Source organism: Scheffersomyces xylosifermentans (genome assembly GCF_036884685.1).
Source record: "Scheffersomyces xylosifermentans strain CBS 12540 chromosome Unknown RJT20scaffold_3, whole genome shotgun sequence".
Taxonomy (NCBI): domain Eukaryota; kingdom Fungi; phylum Ascomycota; class Pichiomycetes; order Serinales; family Debaryomycetaceae; genus Scheffersomyces; species Scheffersomyces xylosifermentans.
In genome coordinates, this window is record NW_027042941.1 from 1,099,040 (window position 1) to 1,120,261 (window position 21,222).

Below are 21,222 nucleotides of genomic sequence, written 5' to 3' on the forward strand. Positions count from 1 at the left end.
CATCAATCGCATTCCCAAAACAATGGGATTGTGGTGTGCATATAGCGCGGAGTGAGATAAAGGGTGATCTGGCGAGGTAGTAGACCCGTGTGGAGGGTAGTGGTGAATGATGGAAAGCGGGTTGATAATGGGATTTTAGAGTAGGTAGATGTGTTGGGGTCGGCGAGAGGATTTGTTTGGGATTTTCAAATGGGAAAAATTTTGAGTTTTTGGTGGTTTTGAATGGAGGTTGTTGTGGAGTCAAAACCGGGTTGAGATTCATTAGTAGCAGTGAGTTGATTACTGTGCATGAACAGGCAGCAAGGCTCTACGTAGGATGGAAAGTGTAAGTGGGGGGAAAGATAGAACGAACGAAAGTGTAACATTAGGGTTACAAGGAGTGCAGAGTGTATTTTGGGGCAAAAATCTGCCATATTTCAAGTGGTTCTCTTGAACTTTGGCTTGGGTGAGTTCCAGTTGTGTTAAGGTGGGGGGAGGAGGTGCATGTGCTGCGAAAAGTCTATAGAAGTGGAACAGGATTTGCAAGGAAGTAAGAAAATCAGATAAGAACGGGGATGAATGAACGGGGATCATTGGTCGGACCTGGGGGTTGCAATGATGGGAACGGAAGCATAAGTTGTGTTTGCAATAGAATTTGCAAAATTTTTGGCTCTCTTTCTGTTACTTTGTTAAATAGTATACTTATTATTAGTAGTCTATTTCTTTAACCCAGGACAAGTAAATAAGTTCCAAAGAGCTGACAAAAATAAGCTAAATTTTGGATATGTCCATCAAATTAGCAAGCATAATTATTATAAAACGTCACTACTGCAACCTACCTAAAAACTTCCTTCATCCTCCCATATCTCACCTCTCCTTCTTAATCTCTCCGTAGGCTGCAAACTCTCAGCATTTTTAACCAAAAGAAAAAACGAGCACGTCTAACAAAAAATTAACACTGTAAATCTACCACTTTATTAGAGAGAGAAGACAGAGATACCTTATTGAAAGCAGGCAATATTCTATATAATTGTTTCAAAACAGCTGATAGATTCTTGGAAAGGCCATTAGGACAAATCTGGCGACTTTCAGATTTCAATCACAAACGGAACCCTATTAAGTATCAAGTAGTAACCACTAAGGAAATGAATAAAACAATCAAGTTCTTCATCTCCGAGTGCAACGCTGCCATCAAAGCAGAAGATGGCACGAAATTCCGTAATTGCATCACCATTTCACCTGGAGCACTGGCAGGTGATGCACGAGCTGAGTTTCCAGAACCTAGTGACTTCGATTTGTATAATGTTGAAGAAAGATTCCGCCCAGTAATAAAATACTACTTGAAGCTTATGAAAGCGATCTACAAATACAAAAGCATTGAAGCGACATTCGTGGAATTGAACGAGATGCTCAACTCTCTTATCAGAGCCGCAGAATTTCACACAAACTGGATCAACGAACTGTTGATCAACAGTCTTAATGAACTAATTACCGTATACAAAGTGATACAGCAGAGAAACCCCGAGGATTTGTCGACCTACGAGTTTCAGGACGCCGAAGTGGATGGATTTGGAATGCCATCAAAAGGAACTACACTTGAGCAATTGGCTACTACAATAAATAAGGCCTTTAAGGTATCGTTAAACGACAAGAACCTCGATTTGAGGACCAGTAAAAGAAACGACATTTACTTCTTCTTAGCAAATCTCATGAAGGTGTATTTCAAATTGAACAAACTTGAATTAGCCAAGTCTGTTGAAAAAGCATTGAAGGGAACTAGATTTAATTTGCCCAACATGAAAAGTTCTGTTACCAACAAAAAGTACTCTATCATCTATTTATACTACAGTTCGCTCTTGTCATTAGATGACGGCGACTATATTTCCGCAGAGACAAAGCTAGATGATGCATTGTCAATCTTATGCTATCATGCTAAGCCTTACAGCAAACAGAGTAAGCAGATACTATTGATTTTGCTTCCTCTTAAATTGTACAACAAAAATCAATTTATCAAGAACGACAAATTCTGGTCGAAATACCCTGATTTGAAGTTAGTCTATAAGGACAACTTGTTTCCGGCCATTCTCAAAGGCAATATTTCTAAATTTGATGAATCCTTAAAGAAATTTGAAATCATATTCTTGAAGAATCACTTATACTTGTTGATTGAGAAGATGAGGATGCAGTGCTATCTTCGTTTGGTTAGAAGAACATTTCTTATCCACAAGGAATTTGCTTCACCAGGAAAAGATTTCATAGTTCCATTGAGCTGTTTCCAAGTAGCTTTTGAATATTCGAAGTACCATATGAATTATGTTATCCAGGTGGACCTTAATAATCATCTGTTCAACTACAGCACCAATGAAGTGGAATGTATACTAGCAAGCCTCATTAGTCAGAAGCCTGCTGTAATGAAGGGTTATATTTCCCATTCAAACAAGTGCATGGTATTCTCGAAGTCAGAACCGTTTGTGAATGACAGCAAGACGAAAGAGTAAGGTCAATGGGTTCATATCGGGTCCCGTTGCCCTATCACGACATCACGAGTCATAGAATAGCATAGAATTAGAATAGCATAGAATTAGAAAAGAGAGATATGACATACACAAACAAGCAAACTTTAGCCTTTATTGTAGGATCACTTGTCTTTACTGGGAATCGTCAACAGTCTTTAAGGGAATCCATTAAAGAAGCAGGTGTAAACGGTGCACATCAAATATAGAAATGTTCATTTGGCATATTTTTGTCATCACCATTCACCCTTTTCTACTAGGGTAATACACTAATAGCACAAGTAAAATTCATGCTATTGATCTTGTTTTGGAGGCATCATCCACCAAATGTCCCGTGTTGCAAATTAGCTGCAAAAACGAAGATATTATCATATTGCTACTTGATTCGTTGTATAAGTTTCCAGTGCCAATACATATGTGAGCCGCATGGAACACAGGTACATTCATTTATATGTAGTAGCGCAAGGAACTTTGTAATGGAATGTCCAGTGCAGAAGCTTGTAGTGATGCCTCGCTAATTATGAGCAGGAAACGGAAATGTCCTTAATTCAGAACAAAGAGAACGGATAACTAACGGCCATTTGCTACTAAAAGCAGATGGAATCCCATCCGGCTTTTAAAGACTATATCGTAAATAGTTTGTTGAACACCGGGCTCGATGAAACTCACCCATTTTATCGTACGAACCTAAACTGCCCCTGTCTCAGAGAACTATTGGGGCGCAGGATCGGAGTTTTTACCATAGATTTCCGTGTGGTTCCGGTTGATGGGGAGTAAAGAGGAAACTGGTAGGATTGGCTGAGGAAACTAGAGGGGACAGTATATTGTTGGAGAATAGAATTATCGACTAATATGTACAGTAGCATATCAAAAAATAGTAACACCTCTGTTTTTCACTTAGCATCACCATCCAACCTCTCGAATATTCGGGCGTCTTTGCGGTTCCCGTGTCCAGGAGATTCCCCGTCTCGCTCCCAATACTGGGCCACTAATTCGGTGTATACCCCATGAAAAAAAAATTCGTAGCAAATAATCTAATCTCCATAAACCAATTCTCTCACACGTCCTCTATTCACATATTCACATATTCCATATTCCATATACCACCTTTCACCATACACATACACTCCACCTCCTTACAGGTTTTGGATAAGAAAATCTCGACTCGAGTGCTAATCTCGATTCATCCTCTGTCTCTGTCGCCCTATTGTGGGTTTCCTCCGACTAAGCCTTTACCTCGATCCACTCCTCGATCCACTGCCGACTGTGCAGCTAACAATTGTCCGTAGTCCACTGCCCATTGCTCACCGCCGTCTCTCCGTCTCTCCGTTGACTAAAAATCTCGCACCCACCACAAATTTTCCTGCCCCAAAAAAAACTCGAATTATTCCTCACCAGAAACTCCAGAAACTCCAGAAACTCCACCAAAAATCAGAAATAGGGGAACTTTTTCGCATCCTCTTATGTAACCAGTTAGCTAATCCCCATCATTCCGTACTGAGCCATTTGTATTGTCTTCACTACACTGCTAAAAACTGTTAGGCTTACCGCACTACCAAAATAACAACACGAAATTTCGCTCATTAGCCGCTAGCGAGCCTGAGAATTGACAACTTTAGTTTGACTGCCACGGTTTCTCGTTGAGCTCAGTTGCCATTCTCCATATCATTATACCAGTTTTGCGTGTACATATCTCCAACCGTGCTGTAATCGGTCCAGAGACTTGTCTATCATCTCTAGAGTTTCTCCTAGCGTCCAGTTCCGCCGTCGCCGCGTGTTTGCAGTCTATACTGGAGCGTAGCAGCAGGGTCAGAATTGTGACTGGCCATAGCGACAATCGCCAAACAGCAACGTCAATAAAATCAGGGGTTTCTCCTCACAATACGAACAAAAACTCTTGCAACTGCTCCTACACTGTCGTACTACCAACAGGTCACCAAAAGCCTAAGAATTGCTCGTGTACACTTGTTCAAATCGGTAGTCGTCCAGATCACTTGTCGGAAGCTCATTGTATGGAACAGCTCATCGTGTCAACACAGCTTGAAATTTCGTAAAGCGATTGAACAAGAACCTTTGACCAGCCATATCTTATACTCGTACGTTAAATTGTATAACACTCGTACGGTAGCATAGACAGTTTACAGACACATTGCAAGTACTCCTTCTATTACATCATCCATTGAGAATTAAACTGAAAACCAAGTTACCCTATGCCAATGAACAACCAGACACATAACATCAGCAAAGGTGCAAATCCACTTCTGCATAACAGTCTGTCTAGCTCAGCGAATACAGCATCGCCAGCTATATCTATAACTCCGTCAAACGGCAACTCGTCTTTGAAGTCCCGTTCCAGGGCCGGAACCTTACCGTCATCCTTTCTCAACACACCATCATCAGCCTTTCCCTTCCCCAATAATACTTCAACGATATCAGGCTCAATCTCCAACTCCGCGTCGCCATTAGTGGGTGGACAGACTCATGACAATCTTGGATTGCCCACAATGGAATCAATTTCTTTGGGGGTTTCGGGATTTTCCCCTTCTCCCTCCATGCATGCAATAGATATACCAGCTGGCAACGGAAGCTCGGGAAATACTCACAACAATAGTCATAGCAATCTCCCATCTTCCCTGAGGCGGATAAGACTGGGTTCATTGTTTTCAACAAACAGCATTTGGAATGACGATGCCATGTCAGTGCATTCTTCTTCGCAGCACAGTAATGGGTTGTTGGATAACAACAGTTTACACTCATTTGACATAAATGGCAATGGTAATGGCAACGGTAATAGTTTCAATGGTAGCTCGTTAAATAACGGTCTCACTAGTAATGGTAATAGCAATGGAACCAATGAAAACGACGACTTTATTAGTCCTCTTCTTTCAGCCCAAAACTCAACAGCGAACAACGGATCCGTTGGCGCTAACAATACATCGACCTTGCCATCATCTGCCGCTAATAGAAATAGATCATATACCACAACAGCTGCTATTCCCAATATGAATATGTTGCCTATGAGTGCCAATGGCCCATTTGGTGGTGAAGGGCTTAATTCTTCGCGATTGCTGACCTCACCATTTGTAAATGTATCCAACAAAACAAATGACATGAATTATTTATTGGATAATCTCATGCTCAACTTAGGCGGACCAGGCAATAACCTTGCAAATATCGCTTCCAACACCGCAAGACACAGATCACAGACGTATTCTGGAACCACGCCAACCATACCAGAATCAAGTCTTCACCAGCCCCAACTTCTTGGACTGAATGTGTATGGCCAACAACAGCAAATTCAACAACAAATTCACACCCAGCATGGACGGCAACTTAATCCACTGCAACATGGTCAACAGCTCAATCCACAGCACTTACAGGAACAGCAATTTTCTCAATACTCTGGGGAACAGCCCTTTCTCTTGAATGATTTTGACTTTTCTCAATTGGTCATAACCACAAATTTCGAAAACCCATCACTTGGACCTACTAAAGTGATCTTGTTTGACAACTTACCTCAATTTATAGATGCATACAAGTTATGTAACATCTTGAATAATTCATTGGGTAACCAGAGATCTTTAGGAGGTGTTAGGAGTATTAGATTGACAGGCACAGCCACTTCGAAGCTAGCTTTGGTGGAATGCTCTAGTGTTGAAATTGCCATGGCATTAAAGGCCAGCTTTAATCATCTTGAATTGATTCCTGGTGTCATCTTGTATGTTGCGTTTGCCAAGATTGTTGAGCCAACCATGCCTGGATCCGCTTCAACCCCTTCGCCAGTTGGAAGTGCCATCGTCTCTAATACTGGACCAGTTGTTCAGGACATAGCTTCTGGCAGTGCAAATAGTTCGACCGCTAACAACGGAAACCACACAAGTACAAGTGTTACTAATACCAACACAAATAACTCCACTAATTCTACCAATAAGTCAGCTGTTGAATCATCTAAACCTTCGCCAACGGATCTCATTGCTATTCAAAAGAGCCTTGTACATTCAATAAGCAAATTGTCCACGAAAGCAAATTTTGTTGACTTGAACAAGATCGTGTCTATAATCAACAAATCCATTGCCTACAGTAATGACAACTACCAAAATAACTTCGGCCCATTACCTGATCCTATCCCATTGCGCCAGTTTGACTCACCAAAGTTGAGAGAGTTACGTAAGATTTTGGAAAACAATGAAAATGCCTTGTCAAATAAATTTCCATCTAGTTCTCCTCCAGCGGCTCATGCCGATTCCGATGATGGTTCGAATGGCGGAGAATACTCTAATAAAGTTATGACTCAATTGGAATTGGAAGAATTGTGCTTGGCTATGCTCGATGAATTACCTGAGTTGTGCTATGATTACTTAGGTAACACAATTGTTCAAAAGCTTTTCACCCTTGTAGAGTCGCCTCTTATCAAATTGATGATGGTAAAAGAGATCACACCATTTTTGACACAATTGAGTATTCACAAAAACGGTACTTGGGCCATCCAGAAGATTATCAACTTAAGCGGCAACGAATACCAGCAGAAGTATTTGATTGCTGCCAGTTTGAAGCCGTACTCTGTAAAATTGTTCAATGATCAGTTTGGTAACTATGTCCTACAGGGATGTATAAAATTTGGTTCCCCATTTAATGACTTTGTATTCGAAACCATGCTTGACAACTTTATTGAGATCAGTTTTGGAAGATTTGGTGCCAGATGCATAAGAACTATTTTGGAGACTGCAAATGAGAGCAATGTTATCACTAACGAACAAGTTGTTCTCGTAGCTGGTCTTATTGTGGAATTCGCGAACGAATTGGTAGTAAACAACAATGGTTCGTTGTTGATTACCTGGTTTTTAGATACCTTCAACGACAAGGGTTCTACCATAGATGACCGTTTTGAGTTGTTGACCTACAAATTTTTACCTAATTTGGGTAAATTATGTACTCATAAACTTGCAAACTTGACAATTCTTAAGATCTTGAACAACAGATCAGATTTAAAACTGAAACAAGTTATCATGGATGCAATTTTTGGTCGTTTTGATGAGTATGAGATTACGGGAGCGGATAACGGAGATGAGTCGTCAAGACCTCCTTCGAAGTTATTGGAATTGATCCTTAGTGAGAACCCAGATAACGCTGCTGGCCCATTATTTATTTATAAGATATTAACTAACCCATTGTTGTTAACACTAAATGACAGTGTCAGCGGTGGAAATGAATTTGATCCGCATAGAACATCAAGATACCAACAGTTTGTCGTGTCCCAAATTAGACGGATCTTGTTGGAGTTGAATATATCTAATTTCCAGCCATACAAGAAGCTCATGGATGAGGCTGGTTTGTCTTCAAACAGGTTGAACAGAACATCTTCCATGACTGGTAGTGGTAGAAGAAACAAAAGAAATGGCAATAATTCTCGCTCCAGTAATGGCCAGAACCCCCCAGCCAATTCCAAGAATCCTATCGAAAATCCTAACAGTACCAACCAGGGTATGGTGAACCCTATGGCTTACGGCGTTCCCCAGCAATATTTCATGCCCGCCCAACAATATCAGCAGCAGCCTCAACAGGTCCAACCATCCAATTATCCTGTGATCTTACCACAAATGATGATGGGGCAAGGCATTCCACCTCAAGGCTCGCAGATAATGCCTCAACAACAATACCAGCGCGGTGCTATGCCACCACATCTCATGAATCAGAACCAGATTCCTACCGCTCAACAACAACAGATGTATCAACAACAGCAACAGCAAGATATTGCCGTTATGCAGCAATTAGAGCAATTGTCATTGAGCTCTGCTGCATTGGGCTACAATTCTAACCCAGGCACTCCAGGTGTTGGTAGCAGTCAAAAGAGTCTGTTCTTCTAGGTCCACTGTAAATACCCCTTGAGACAACACTTTAAAAGTTTATTTATAATGTCCACTATACAAAAAAACGTTGGTACTACTAACATTGTACACTTTTTTTTTTTCAATTTCATAGTATGTTCCAAGGATTAATGCAGATGAGTTCATCTGTGTCCGGCTTTCCTTGTTTGGCTTTATTTTGCCATAACGCCTTATGTCACACTAATTACGAAGACTTCATGTTCATTGCTTTTACATTTTTATTTGCCTACTTAAATATCAGAAAATCATATCAATGGTTTATCCGTACATAATGTTTAATAAATTAATCATTTCATTTATATCATTGCTTTGAGGTTATCTTGTGTAGAGTATTGTTCTTTTGTTTCCAGACTATAGAAGTATATCAGTGAAAGCTAACAAGCTGTCCTTTACTCAATAGATCAGATATTTGAGTACAGAGAGAAAGACATATACGAGTAGTATATAGTTTTAATCCAATGTACCACCTCTTCGCAGCCAAGGCTTTTGGACTCCCTCAATATGGTGTCAAGTAGCCCGCAGTGGCCTTTCCAGGTAAAACTCAACTGTCAGGGGAACGATCTAGTGATATTTATAAACCTAAAATAGCATTACACTTTTCATTCCAATTCTGCCGTTGAGTTGAGTGTCTGTAGATTCTTTTCAATTGTTTACTCCCAGACTCATTGTTTTGCGAGGACTCCTCTATGTTTATGCGTATATGGGCAGAATTGGATGGTTTAGCACTCGAGAAGACATACAACTTGGTTGGTCAGAACATGAAAGCTTCGGGGTAGTGGCCAATTTGAACTTTTTGCATGCATCAGGACTGCAAATAAATAGTACATACTTGGTATGTTTCAAGATCTCGATTCTATAGTAGATTATTAATGAATGTGGCTAGAGGCAGTGACTATCTGTTCCGTATTAGATTTCATTAGGCTGCGAAATTTTGCCTCCACTGAGATTTTGTTAGTGAGCCAAATTGATATATTTAGTCCATAGGAATATTAGTATTCCTTTATCAATGTATTACTTGTCATTCCACATTATAACATGGTATCGTATTTCTTCGATGTTATTGATTTCTATAATCACTTGTTTATGTTATATGTAATATTGTTTATTGTTGCTTTACAATGAATATATACCATAAGTCACGTCCACTGCCCATACAAAACATAGAGCGGAAGCGCACGTACATAATGTAGCCTCGTAGGAGGCAATAAAAAAAAGACACAAACTTTTCCACTGAAACTTACAAGTATCAGTACAAGTATAAGTGCAAGTGCAAGTGCAAGTACAAGTACAAGTACAAGTACAAGTGACAAGGACTACATAATATAAATTATATAATATTATAATATATAATACATAATATATAATACATACTAATAATATATATATATATACACATCTCTCCCCTTCTCTCCTCCCTACCATCTCCCTACCACGCTTCGGCTGCAAATTCGCTCTCCACTAAAAAGGTCGTGCACTACATCGTCGTGGAAAAAATTTCTCAGTTGGCAAATTTATTCATTAACATTTTAAATGATTGTAAGCAGCGGCTATTGACAATACAAGTATATATTTCATTACAACAGGACTTTTCATTCCATTTGAAACAGAACATCGTCAGTTCACATCGTAACATAGAAAAGAAAAAAAAGTATCCAATATGTCTGCCAAATCCATAAATATTTGTCGTGACAACACCGATCCGTTCTACCGTTATAAGATGCCTCCAATCCAGTCCAAGACTGAAGGTAGAGGTAACGGTATTAAAACTGCCATTGTCAACTTATCTGAAGTAGCCAGATCATTGGGTAGACCACCAGCTTACGTCGTCAAGTACTTCGGTTCAGAGTTGGGTGCTCAGTCCAACATCGACGAGACCAACGACCGTTACTTGGTCAACGGTGCTCACGACTCCAACGAGTTGCAAGACGCCTTGGACGGTTTCATTAACAAATTCGTTCTCTGTGGATCCTGTAAGAACCCAGAAACCGAAATCACAATCAAGGGTAAGGACGACTTGGAAAGAGATTGTAAGGCATGTGGTAAGATCACACCTATTGACCCAAAGCATAAGTTATACACATACATCGTTAAGAACCCACCAGCTTCATCGAAGAAGGGTAAGAAGTCTGCCACGGCCACTGCCAATGTTGTTGGTGGTGGTGTTTCCATCACAGATATCGCTTCTGGTCAAGTTCAAAAAGACGAAGAAGTCGAAGACGAGGATGACGATGATGACATCTTGGCTAAGAAGATTAACGCCGCCGCTGCTCAATTGCAAACTGTAGAGGTCAAGGACGAAGATTGGTCTGTGGATATGTCCCAAGAGGCCATTGCTGCTAGAGCCAGAGAATTGGAAGGTGATTCCTTGAACGAATCGCAATCCAAGGTGAACGACTTGGGTGAGTGGATATTGGAGGATTCTAAAGACTCCAAGGACGATTTGCCATCAGATGTTGAAATTTATAAGAAAATTGTAGAGATGGATCTTACCGACAAGCCAGAGACTGTCCAGGTGTTGGCCCAAGTGCTTTTCGATGAGGACATAGTGGAGCAGATCGAACCACATGTTGGTTTGTTAGCCAAGTTGATAAACGGTGATGAAAAGTTCGAAAACGCTTTCTTGGGTGGTTTAGAGAGATTTATCGGAATTGAGAAGCCAGAGTTGATTGGTAAGGTCCCAGCTATCTTGCTTGCTTTCTACAACAAGGACTTGCTCAGTGAAGATGTCATCATCGCATGGGGTAGCAAGGTATCGAAGAAGTACGTTCCAAAGGACATCTCCAAGAAGGTCCGTAAGGCTGCTAAACCATTCGTCAAGTGGTTGCAAGAAGCTGAAGAGGAAAGTGACGAAGAGTAAATAGATTAAGAAACGGTAGTAGTATCCATATAATTAACATTCCTTTCTTCTTGACGCTTTCTTAGGTAGTATAATTACAGTAGGTAAATGTATAAAACGTAATATTGTATATTTTAAAGGCTAATTGATGTAGGCACCCTTTCTATTTAATTATAAGCTTTGGAACCATATTCATGGAGTTATAACATTGAACTTTTATATATTTGACATGCTATTCGTTCTACCAAATATTACCTGACAGTTGACTTACTAGTATACACGGATGCCTTGATTATAGCTCCTTCTAAACCCTTTTTCTCTGGTTGAAATTTACCGCTGATTGAAGTTCTGAAATTGCGCTGGTGGCCTGTTATTGGGGTTATTATTATTGTTATTGTTGTTCATGAAATTTGGCATGTTAGGAAGGTTAGGCATTGACGGCATATTCCCCATATTCATATTTGGCATATTTGGCATGTTAGGCATGTTAGGCATGTTGGGCATACCCATTGGTGGCATACCAGGCATTGCTGGCATCATTCCCATAGGAGGCATACCTGGCATCATTCCCATTGGAGGCATTCCGGGCATGTTTGGAGGCTGTGGTGTTCCATTTCCAGTTGGCGGAAGAGGACCTGCTCCGTTCATTAAGTTGGCCATCACTGCTTGAGGGTTGAACTCTCCTCTAGTCTTATCCTGCTTGAAACAGTATGCTGTCCATGTGAACTCATCGAAGCCGTAATTGAAATAATCTGTTATGTCGGCACCAGGAGCTCTCCATGGTTTGTCTTTGATGGTTTCAAGATCTACCAGATATAGAGGTTTCCCTTCGTACTCGCCAATGGCGTTGACATCGATGGTGGCTCTGTTATCATTTTGGTTGGAAACGATTGTAGTTGTGGTACTCTCTGTCTTATCTCCAGTCTGTTCTGTGGTGCTTGCAGCCGTAGCAGTCGTTCCTGCTGTTGTAGGGGTGTCTCCTATTATAATGTCGAAGTCGTCGTCTGAATCTTCTTCCTCTTCATCGGAGTCTTCATCTTCATCTACATTATCGTCTTCCTGTTTCTGAGCGGCCAGACCAGTCACAGGAGCAGTCTTTTCTGGTGCCTTATTCTGTTTGGCTGCTACTGGAGCTTCGTCATCTGAGCCGTAGAGATACGCATCTTCGTCATCCGAATGGTCTGCCATTATTATCTATAATTATTTCCTCTATTATACGGCTTCTAAGATGACAAACGATAAAGAGTAACAATCTCTAATGATTAAATTCAGCGTTTAGGATTTTTCTTTCCTTATATGGCTGGCGGCCTGCATGTAATTGACTGCAAATTCCTATGGTTGCCAATAGATGGGGAGGTAGTGGAGTGGAGTGGATGGAGTAAGTGAATGTTTGAAGTAAAGGTGTGAAGTAGTAAAGGTATGAAGTGAAGGAATGAAGTGAAGGTATAAAGTGAATGAAGTTAATGGAGTAAACATATGAAGTAGTGACTGTATGAATTGAATGAAGTGAGGTATGAAGTAGTGAAGGTACTATGTAGTGAATCTAAGAAAGTGATCGTACTGAAGAGCATATGCTATGAAGTGGGTGTGGAAACTTACTTGGTATGCCAATCTGAGTTGAAAACGTAAGAGTAGTTTTAGTTCGAGTTTTAAGTATAATATTTATTGGTATGTGAAGAATCTGTTGACTCCCTCACTGTGTATGGATAACCTGCTGTATGTATTCTCATTGTATGTATGGTCGCTGTATGTCTACAATTACCTACAGCGTAATGGATACCATAATATATATATATATATATTTATGGCTTCCCTATGATTTAAATTATATGTAGGTATAATTAATAAAAAGACCGGTTTTAATACAAGAAAATGCAAAGAAGCCATACTGTGAATGAACTAGAATGAGATATACATTTATATTTATACTTATGCATCATTGCAATTATAATTATAACTACTTATTTTCATATCTATTTCTGCATTTATACTTTTAAAAATCTCTACATCCTTCAGCACATTGCTGTAATACATACTCTGTATATATTTAAAGAACGATATCAAAAAGTGCAGCAGCTCCAGCAGCTTTTGGTAACACCCCTGATGGAAGCGCCAACTTAATAGTGACTTTATGATAGCAAAATATTATAAACCTTCTTTAGAACATCAAGAGCTAGAAGAAAACGAAATAATGGCAGTAGCAAAATTTAGAGATTGAAGTGAATCCTGGTATATGTTAGCAAAAAAAGTTGTTGAACAACATACTATCGCCATACTTTCTTATTCTATCTTGCTTGGTCGTTTGTTGTATCGTTGTTTGCTACTCCAGTCAACATGCCCATTAATACGTTCTTTTATTATGCTATACAATTAAAAATACATGTGTAATTTACAACATCATCTCTTAAAATGCCATCGAAGAGCGGTTCGATTTAGGTGCTTCCTTTCTGCTAATATACCCTGTCTCCTGAAGCATCAACTTAACCCATGGTTGTTTTCTGAACCTGTTTCTGTAAACAATCCTCTCAAATATAGAAATCCACTCGTTCTTCTGTTCCTTGTTAGGAGCCCCAAAATCAATGATCTCTCCGTTTGCAAACCTAATCTTGAAAGCATGCTCCACCAACAACACATCGCTGAAGTTTCTGTAGTTTGCAGACGAATTGTTGAAGTTCTCCTTGTCAACATAAATAACATCGACAACCTTAGCCAAATTGATTTTAGCTCTTGTTTTAAGAGAATACTCGCTGTGGGCAATTAAAGATGTTCCTTGTAACTTGAAGAATCTTCTCTTCCAGATCTCGCAGTCACCGCCTTCTTGGTGCATGAAACCCTCGTGAGTGATACTAAGATCATGGCCCAATTCATGAATGCTTTCGTAAGCGGACTTGATACTGGTAGGTAAAACCTCAAGTGCATCCGTTCTTGGAACAAATAACATCTTAACCTCAAGTTGACCAATTCTATATGGTTTACATCTGACCGGCTCTTTGCCTCCATTGACGTTAGGAGTTGTTTCCCATTCGTTGAAACATGTGAGGTCAAAGCTCAATGCCTTTCCGGTTATCTTGGCCTCATATTGTTCCAAATCAACGTAGCATCTAGCGAATGAGCCATCATGGGCAAACTTATTCTCCCAGGTGTCCTTCACATCCACTGGTACAAACTTAGTAGTTGTAACAATTTCCTTGGATCCGAACATTCTGCCGATCTTACCCTTGGACTTGACAACTTTCCTCTCGGTCACTTCCACTAATCTTCCTTTTGGCTTCTCATAAGAAGCCTTCATCGTTAAAATGAATTCTAATGATTCGCCCACAGTCAATTCAAACTCTTTACCGATCGGTATATTATTGCTATTAAGCTTGTAATCTGGCGTTCTAATGCAGTGGACACCATTGTCCAAAGTAATCGAAAAATTGGCCTTATGTTCTTTGAGATGGGGCAATTCAATGTTCTTGAAGCCAACAACTCTGAGGAACATTCTTCCTCTTTCTTGCAATGCTGGTGGAGGGGTCCCTTTCTTATTGGCAGCTGTCAATTGTGGATGCTCCTCATTGCCCACAAAATTATTGAGTTGAAGAGCAGTTGATACTGCGGTAGATTGGGAAGTGCCGTTAGTGTAAACAGATGGCATAGACACATAACTGGCCTTATGCTGTTCCTTCTCAAGGTCGAGGCTTTTCGTACCGTTTGGCCTTCTAAGGATATCTGTCCTTGTCTCTAAGCTCTTTTCCGAGCTTTCAGATTTAATAGGAGATTCTCTTAACTTAGTATTCGTAATTTCATCTCCTTGGAATGACCCTTGTGACTTCTGGCTCCTGCTGCTACTTACCTCTTTCACGACTTCTACACCTTTCACGGAAGAGCCCTTCTTTACTAACTTGAGGGGAGATCCAATTTTCACTGTTTTGAACTTTCTTGGAGCAGAAAAGTCATCCAAATCAGACGATATCTTGATTGGTTTCTTTGGTGGCGAGCCTTCCGCACTTTGAGATGACAGGACAGCGATCTCTTTCTTTGGAGATGTTACATTTGGTGCCATTGAAGCAATGTATTCAAACCTGTCCAATAGTTCGTCTCTAACCTCGAAGTTATTGTTCTTCCTAGGAGGCGTCTTGAATACTGTGTCCTTAGGTGAAGTATTGATCAACTCTGGATCTGGTTCAGGGAAGACTTGACTGACAGGATTGCAGATTAATCTACGATGAACCACCGAACTTGCTCGGACAGGTTGTGTCCCAATGTCGGCTGACACCTCCTTACCCTTGAATACATCCTCGTTGAAGTATTGTTCTTTTAGTAAGAGAGCAGTTGGAGCCTTCTTTAACTCGTCAGCCAAATGAGGCAAGATGCTGTCATTGTCCGTTAATTGCTTCTCCATCATAGGGCTGGAATCCACAGATATATCACAAATCGAAGCATGTTGCTGGAGGTCATCATACTTATCCAGAGGCTGTTCGACCACCGAGTTCTTTTTGGGGTTCTTGCCCACCAACTTGGCTCTCGAGTATTCTTCCTGTGTGATGACCCTCTTCGTATTCAAGATCCTCTTCACATCCTCACTATCCATACTTGGTAAAGTTTTCATTCCACTAGCCTTGATTGTAGGTGGGGCCTGCTTAACCACGTCCTCAAAAATATCATTGTATGTATCTCTGGGAGAAAGTGCAGACGTAGATCTCTGGATTTCAAATGATGGAACCTTAAACTTAGAACGAGCTGGTTTGCCTTTTACAGGAGCCAATTTCACATTGTTAGATGCTCTTATTCCCTTGCGGACAGGCGGTAAAGGAGGCTCTATCACATTAGGATCCGAGTCGAGGTTAGTTAACATATTCTTGAAACTCAATGGAGTTATACTTCTTCTATCGCCGGGGATGTTCGAGTAGTTTAGTGATGACTGCTCCAAGAAGTCAAAATGCTCTTTGAAACCAGAATCCTGTGACAATTCAGGTAAGAATTGAGACACATTAAGGTCTTCGTATCCAGGACTAACTACTCTTCTAGACTTCACTACTACGTCTGTGAACTTCTTAGGTTGCAAGGAGGCTGGGATTTTAAATTTGCTGTTCTTACTGCCAATAGTTGACGTAGCAAGGAACGGTGAGATATCCCCATCCTTAGTCAACAGCTCGCGAACTCTGTTTTTTGGATCCTTTTTAACCTTCTCTTGTAAGTGCCAAATGTTGAACAAATTAGTTGGCTTAGGATCTGCCTCATGCTCTGCTGAAAGAGACTCTTCAAATTGAGCTTCTGGATTTTTAACGATGACTTGGTCATAAGTAACCTTGTCCAAAGTCTTTGTGATCTCATCAAATGAAGAGTAGTTGTTCATTTCCACTGGTGGAAGAGTAATCTCTTCGGGTGGAGCCACGTTGGAAGAGTTCGCCAATACGTTTTCGAGATCATCATCATCGTCCGATTCTTTGGACTCTGCTTCAGCTCTAGGAGGAGCCAATGTCTTTGCAACAAGATTATCTGACGCATCCTTAAACTCCTGTGACACATTCGCAGATTCATTTCCAGAAAAGACCACCAGTGGATTCTCTCTCTTTAAATGTTCAAAGTCTATGAACTTCTTATCCACCGGAAGGCTTGCCACTGTCACATCGTTTATTGTGTAGTCCTCGTTGTCTTCGTTGTCTCCGTCGTGACTGTCCTCGAGTTTCCAGTCGCTATCGTATTTAAAGCGAATGGACATCTTGCTAGAATCTGATCTAACTGAGTCGCTTGAATCGTCATCAACTTCTTCGCTTTTTGTGAACCTTCCCTTCACGTCTTTGGTCTTACTAGATTCTACAGGCAGTAGTTGGGGCTTTTCAATTGTTCTATGAACGCTTTCTTCAGACTTGATCTTTGGTTCAATAGGACCAGCCAAGTATGACTTGAGATCATTCAGTGACAAATCTTTGACAATCTTGCCATTATTATTTGTTTCTAATTTCACACGTTCCTCGTTCACTAACTCTTCTGGAGCATCAAAGTGTTCGTCCAATGGTTCGTCCTTGACTTTAACGTCGTGCAGGGCCTCGAGAGGAACAAGTGGTTCGTCTGAGGAAAGCTCTTTCTTGATATTACCGTTTTCTACTGGTTTCAATGACTTTTCGACAAGGTGGGTTCCAGCGGGAGTTGTGGATGCCAAGTCATTACCTGAGGCACTCTTTAACAAATTCATAATTGATTGCTCAGTATTGTTGTCATATGAGTTATCGTAAGAATCTTGGGGAGTATCTTGCGAGAAATTACTGAGTTCCTGGGTCCTTCCTGACTTTATCGTCAAACCCTCGTCTTCCTCTTCCTTCTCATATTTTATTGGAGCGTGGTCTCTACCAGTTGGTATCAATGCTTCAACTAAGTCGTCGGAGAATCCCTTGATACCGTCATTCAACTGCAAGCTTTTTGGGTTAGGTTGATTTGAAATGGAATCTAAGGTCCTATTATGATCTCTTAAAGAAGGTAAAGACGATTGTGAAGAACCAGAGGACCTCAATTCCACATCTGCATTGGCCAAAGCATTTAATGGATTCTCAACTTCTTGCTTTGGATTCTGTAATGACAAGGATAACGAGTGGATATTAGAGTTTGTTTTGTGCTGCGAAGCGGATTGGAGGTCGTTTAAGTGACCATCAAGATCGTTGGTGTTGGAACCATTGAATGGTTCATTATCATTCTTATTGGTAAGAAACAAATCTAACTTCTCGTTTAAAGAGAGATTACTAAAACTATTATGGCGTAATCTCACCTCGTTGAGTGTTTTTGGATCTATTTCATCGTCAGCTGGATTTGATTCACTGTGGTTGTTCAAAAGCTCTTCGTATGACTTTGTAGAATGAGGAGGAGGCGCTGGTGGAGTTGAACTCTCATCATCAGAAGACATTGACTTGTCGTGATTGAGTTCGCTCCAACCATGTGATATAGGAGTTACTTGCACAGTCAGATTATGGGAAGCTTCGAAAGATTCATTATTAGAAGCGGACTCCACACTATCAGGGTAGTGATGTATCTCTGGGTTGGAGTTTGTGAATACGACGTTCTTTTTTGGTGATGAAGTTTGTGTCTTCTTCATAATAGATCTGGATGGTGAGGCATTAATGTAATTCGGTATCGAATCCGATTCACCGTTTGCTCCAGGGTTGCTCAAGTCGACGGCAGAAGTCATTGGTGTCACGAACGAGAATTCGTCTTCTTGCTGGGTAGTGGGTCTTGCAATGGTTTTTTGTGCTTCGATTGAGTCATCTAAGTCGAAATTTCGATGGAAGGAGCTGTCCTTAGCTCCTGATGATGTGGTAGGTTTTGTGATCTTGGTTTCTTCATTTTTAGGTGATTGCTCTGTCTCGCTGGTATAGGTATCGGAAGAGGAGTTGTATTCCTTGTTCGTATCGATGTGAGGTTTCTGGCTAGAGCCAGGAAAGTTGAGTGGTTTCGTTGGAGAATTGTTTAATGACAACATATCCAGCACTGGGACATCATCAGATACGACTATTGACGAAGGGTCAAAGTTCATTTCCTTAAGAAGGAGATCTACGGATGCTAAACAAGGTTAGTTTTCGAGTCTGTTGGAGAGGAAATCGTCAATGGATAAAACAATGAAGCTATTTGAAGACGAATTATTGTATATCGTTGTGGGATAATATTCTATCTTGAATGATATTGCTGATCCTCCTTACTTGGTGTATCAAAGACTTTTACTATTGAAAGTAGCGTTTCCTCGATTAGACATCCCGATTCCAATATTCTGTTGTACGGCTACTTGTTCTTTCCAAGGCCATGCTCTCCACAGCCAATAAATAAGGAGGCTTCTATCCATCTATCTCTATTCTAACTGGACCTACGACACGGGATGAGTCCTATAATACGATAATCTTGATTCAACAGCTTCGTTGTCTCGTCTACAAAACGTAAACACGGCTAATATGCTTCCATCTGACGTCTACCTTAAATATTACGTACCGTTTTCGTGTCTGAACAAGTCGTGGTGGACGCTATCAGACGTGCCAGCAAGAAGATGCTTTGTCTCGTCTTCGTTAAGTCCTTGATTTTCGACAAGCGACATAGTATACTAGTCACTGGTAGTTTTTTTGCTCTTGGTTGTGGAGTTAAAGATGAAATTCTAACCTATCTAGAGGCGATGGTTTGTGATGGCGGTAAATCGACAGTGTTTTCTTTGTTAATTAGTAGTTGTTAGATAAACGAAGGGCTAACACTAGCACTAATATTCTGTTTCTCAGCTCGACTCTCACTGCTTGCTTATTTGTGCCTACAGGTACTCCACTGTCTCAATCTCTCTTTCTTGGTAGTTTCTAGACATGGTATTATTATGAAATGTGATTGTTTTGGTCGTTATTGTTGTTGTTTACAATTGCCTGTATCGAGCCGATTTCATCCTAAACAGGAAACGAGGCGTTGTACAGGATACTAGAAGAAGTGAGCACGAGAAAGGAAGAGCCAGGGTACGGTGAGAAGTGATGTAGTAGTAGTTGTAGGTGTAGTAGTAGTTGTAGGTGTAGTAGTAGTTGTAGGTGTAGTAGTAGTTGTAGGTGTAGTTGTAGGTGTAGTTGTAGGTGTGGTAGTAGTTGTAGGTATAGGTGTAGGTATGGGCGGAGTGAATTAAGTGAAGGGAGTGAATTCAGTGAATTCAGTGAAGAGAGTTATTCTAAGTCAATTATGTGAACGGGTTATGTTGAAGGATATAAAGTGAGAGGAGAGAGTTCTACAATGTACAGTATAAGACAGTGTAGTTTAGTGGAGGAGAAAAAAACAGTAGAGAACAGCACAATATTGTATGGTTGTACGATGAAGATTGAAAACTCAGACCTGGACGACTGAACTACTGGCTGGAAAAAAGCAGAGACCTGTGGAAATCTGTCGAAACCTGTGAGAACTTAGAGCTACAACGATCTGCAACAGGTACATAATGAACGACTGAGTTCTGTAGAATGAAGCGATGATCGTTTCTGCCCAAGTACGTAAGAGGAAGCAAAGAAGAGTAAAACAAAACGCGTGAAACTGAAAGTATTAATTACGACAGGACAGTGACGAGCACTGTGATACTGCGAGATGGAGACGAGGCTTCCACGCAGCGATGCCAATACAGTACATTATAATTTATGACAGAGGAAGATTTCTGGAACACTTCTAAAATTCCATTGCTCTAGATCAGAGAGTCAGTTTGGGGATGAGTCCCCCCCTGTAGACAATATTCATTCCTTATAATATGCAACAGTCTGCAACAGGGTTGAATTGAGAGTAGATGTAGTCATTTTAAGATTCAGTTTGATGGTTTTGAGTCGGGCTGTTGCAGGATCGGTGTAATTCCTGGCTGTCTAATACCTATGTGACGGAATGAGGTGGTGCCCTGTGGGATTCAAGGGGTAATGGTAATGAAGTGCAGCGGGCAAGATAAATAAGATGCAGAGAAGAAAGTATTGGCTTGTGGCAGGTTATATGGAAGATAAGAAGCTGTGAAATGAATTGGAGACTTGAAACTGAAGAAAGTTAATATTAATGCAGAAAAGCACATATTGATAAAGTGGGTTAAACTGGGTGAACGAGGGGCCATGAGATGAACTGCCTTCGGGAGAGCTGGAATCTTTTGAATTCTCGGAAATTGGCCATGGCTTTGTAATTTACATTGTACGGGGTTGGGGCATTGGATGTCATGCACTTATACGCTGTATGCTCGTTGAGAGGAGTAGCCCCAAAACCTTTGTGAATGCTGCTGCTGGTGGCGTTCAGAGGTATTTGGGTTTTATTGTACATTGTTTTGCCTGAGTATGGAAGGCCTGTGTTTGTATTACACCTCTTATCGTGCTCATTTTAAGTTGCATGCGTATTTTGGAACAATGCCTATGGTTGGCAATTGAAAGGCATGAGATCTTTCTACCAATACTATTACAACATGCTTTGATTCTCTAAATTGTTGGTGAATAGTCTTCGAAAGATCCTTTAAGGATTTCGTAATCATTAAGGATTTTAGGTGAAATTAGTTCAAATATTTACCCAATAT

General features: G+C 40.6%; 5 protein-coding genes across 5 annotated transcripts; 3 read left to right on the top strand and 2 right to left on the bottom strand. All coding sequences in view use genetic code 12, as the record gives it.

The window, feature by feature from the left end:
- Positions 1-945: 945 nt before the first annotated feature.
- RJT20DRAFT_36377 (uncharacterized protein) lies at positions 946-2,630 on the top strand. The gene has a single exon (XM_064919845.1). The coding sequence runs from the start codon at positions 1,125-1,127 to the stop codon at positions 2,475-2,477; it is 1,353 nt and encodes a 450-aa protein (XP_064775070.1). The 5' UTR covers positions 946-1,124; the 3' UTR covers positions 2,478-2,630.
- Positions 2,631-4,702: 2,072 nt separating this feature from the next.
- Positions 4,703-8,356, top strand: RJT20DRAFT_144943 (uncharacterized protein; the record flags this gene model as incomplete). The annotated part of the gene is made up of 2 exons (XM_064918762.1): positions 4,703-4,739; positions 4,788-8,356. 2 exons carry the CDS (start codon positions 4,703-4,705, stop codon positions 8,354-8,356), a joined length of 3,606 nt encoding a protein of 1,201 aa, XP_064775071.1.
- A 1,480-nt stretch (positions 8,357-9,836) lies between these two features.
- On the top strand, positions 9,837-11,328 carry TIF5 (translation initiation factor eIF5). The gene has a single exon (XM_064916920.1). It carries the CDS (start codon positions 10,035-10,037, stop codon positions 11,232-11,234), a length of 1,200 nt encoding a protein of 399 aa, XP_064775072.1. The 5' UTR covers positions 9,837-10,034; the 3' UTR covers positions 11,235-11,328.
- RJT20DRAFT_127119 (cleavage polyadenylation factor subunit) lies at positions 11,329-12,524 on the bottom strand. Its single transcript, XM_064916921.1, has one exon. The coding sequence runs from the start codon at positions 12,399-12,401 to the stop codon at positions 11,544-11,546; it is 858 nt and encodes a 285-aa protein (XP_064775073.1). The 5' UTR covers positions 12,402-12,524; the 3' UTR covers positions 11,329-11,543.
- Positions 12,525-13,550: 1,026 nt separating this feature from the next.
- Positions 13,551-19,540, bottom strand: INT1 (Int1p). Its single transcript, XM_064916922.1, has 2 exons — positions 19,167-19,540; positions 13,551-18,746 (listed from the first exon to the last, which is right to left on the bottom strand). The coding sequence occupies exons 1-2, from the start codon at positions 19,267-19,269 to the stop codon at positions 13,618-13,620; spliced, it is 5,232 nt and encodes a 1,743-aa protein (XP_064775074.1). The 5' UTR covers positions 19,270-19,540; the 3' UTR covers positions 13,551-13,617.
- Positions 19,541-21,222: the final 1,682 nt, after the last annotated feature.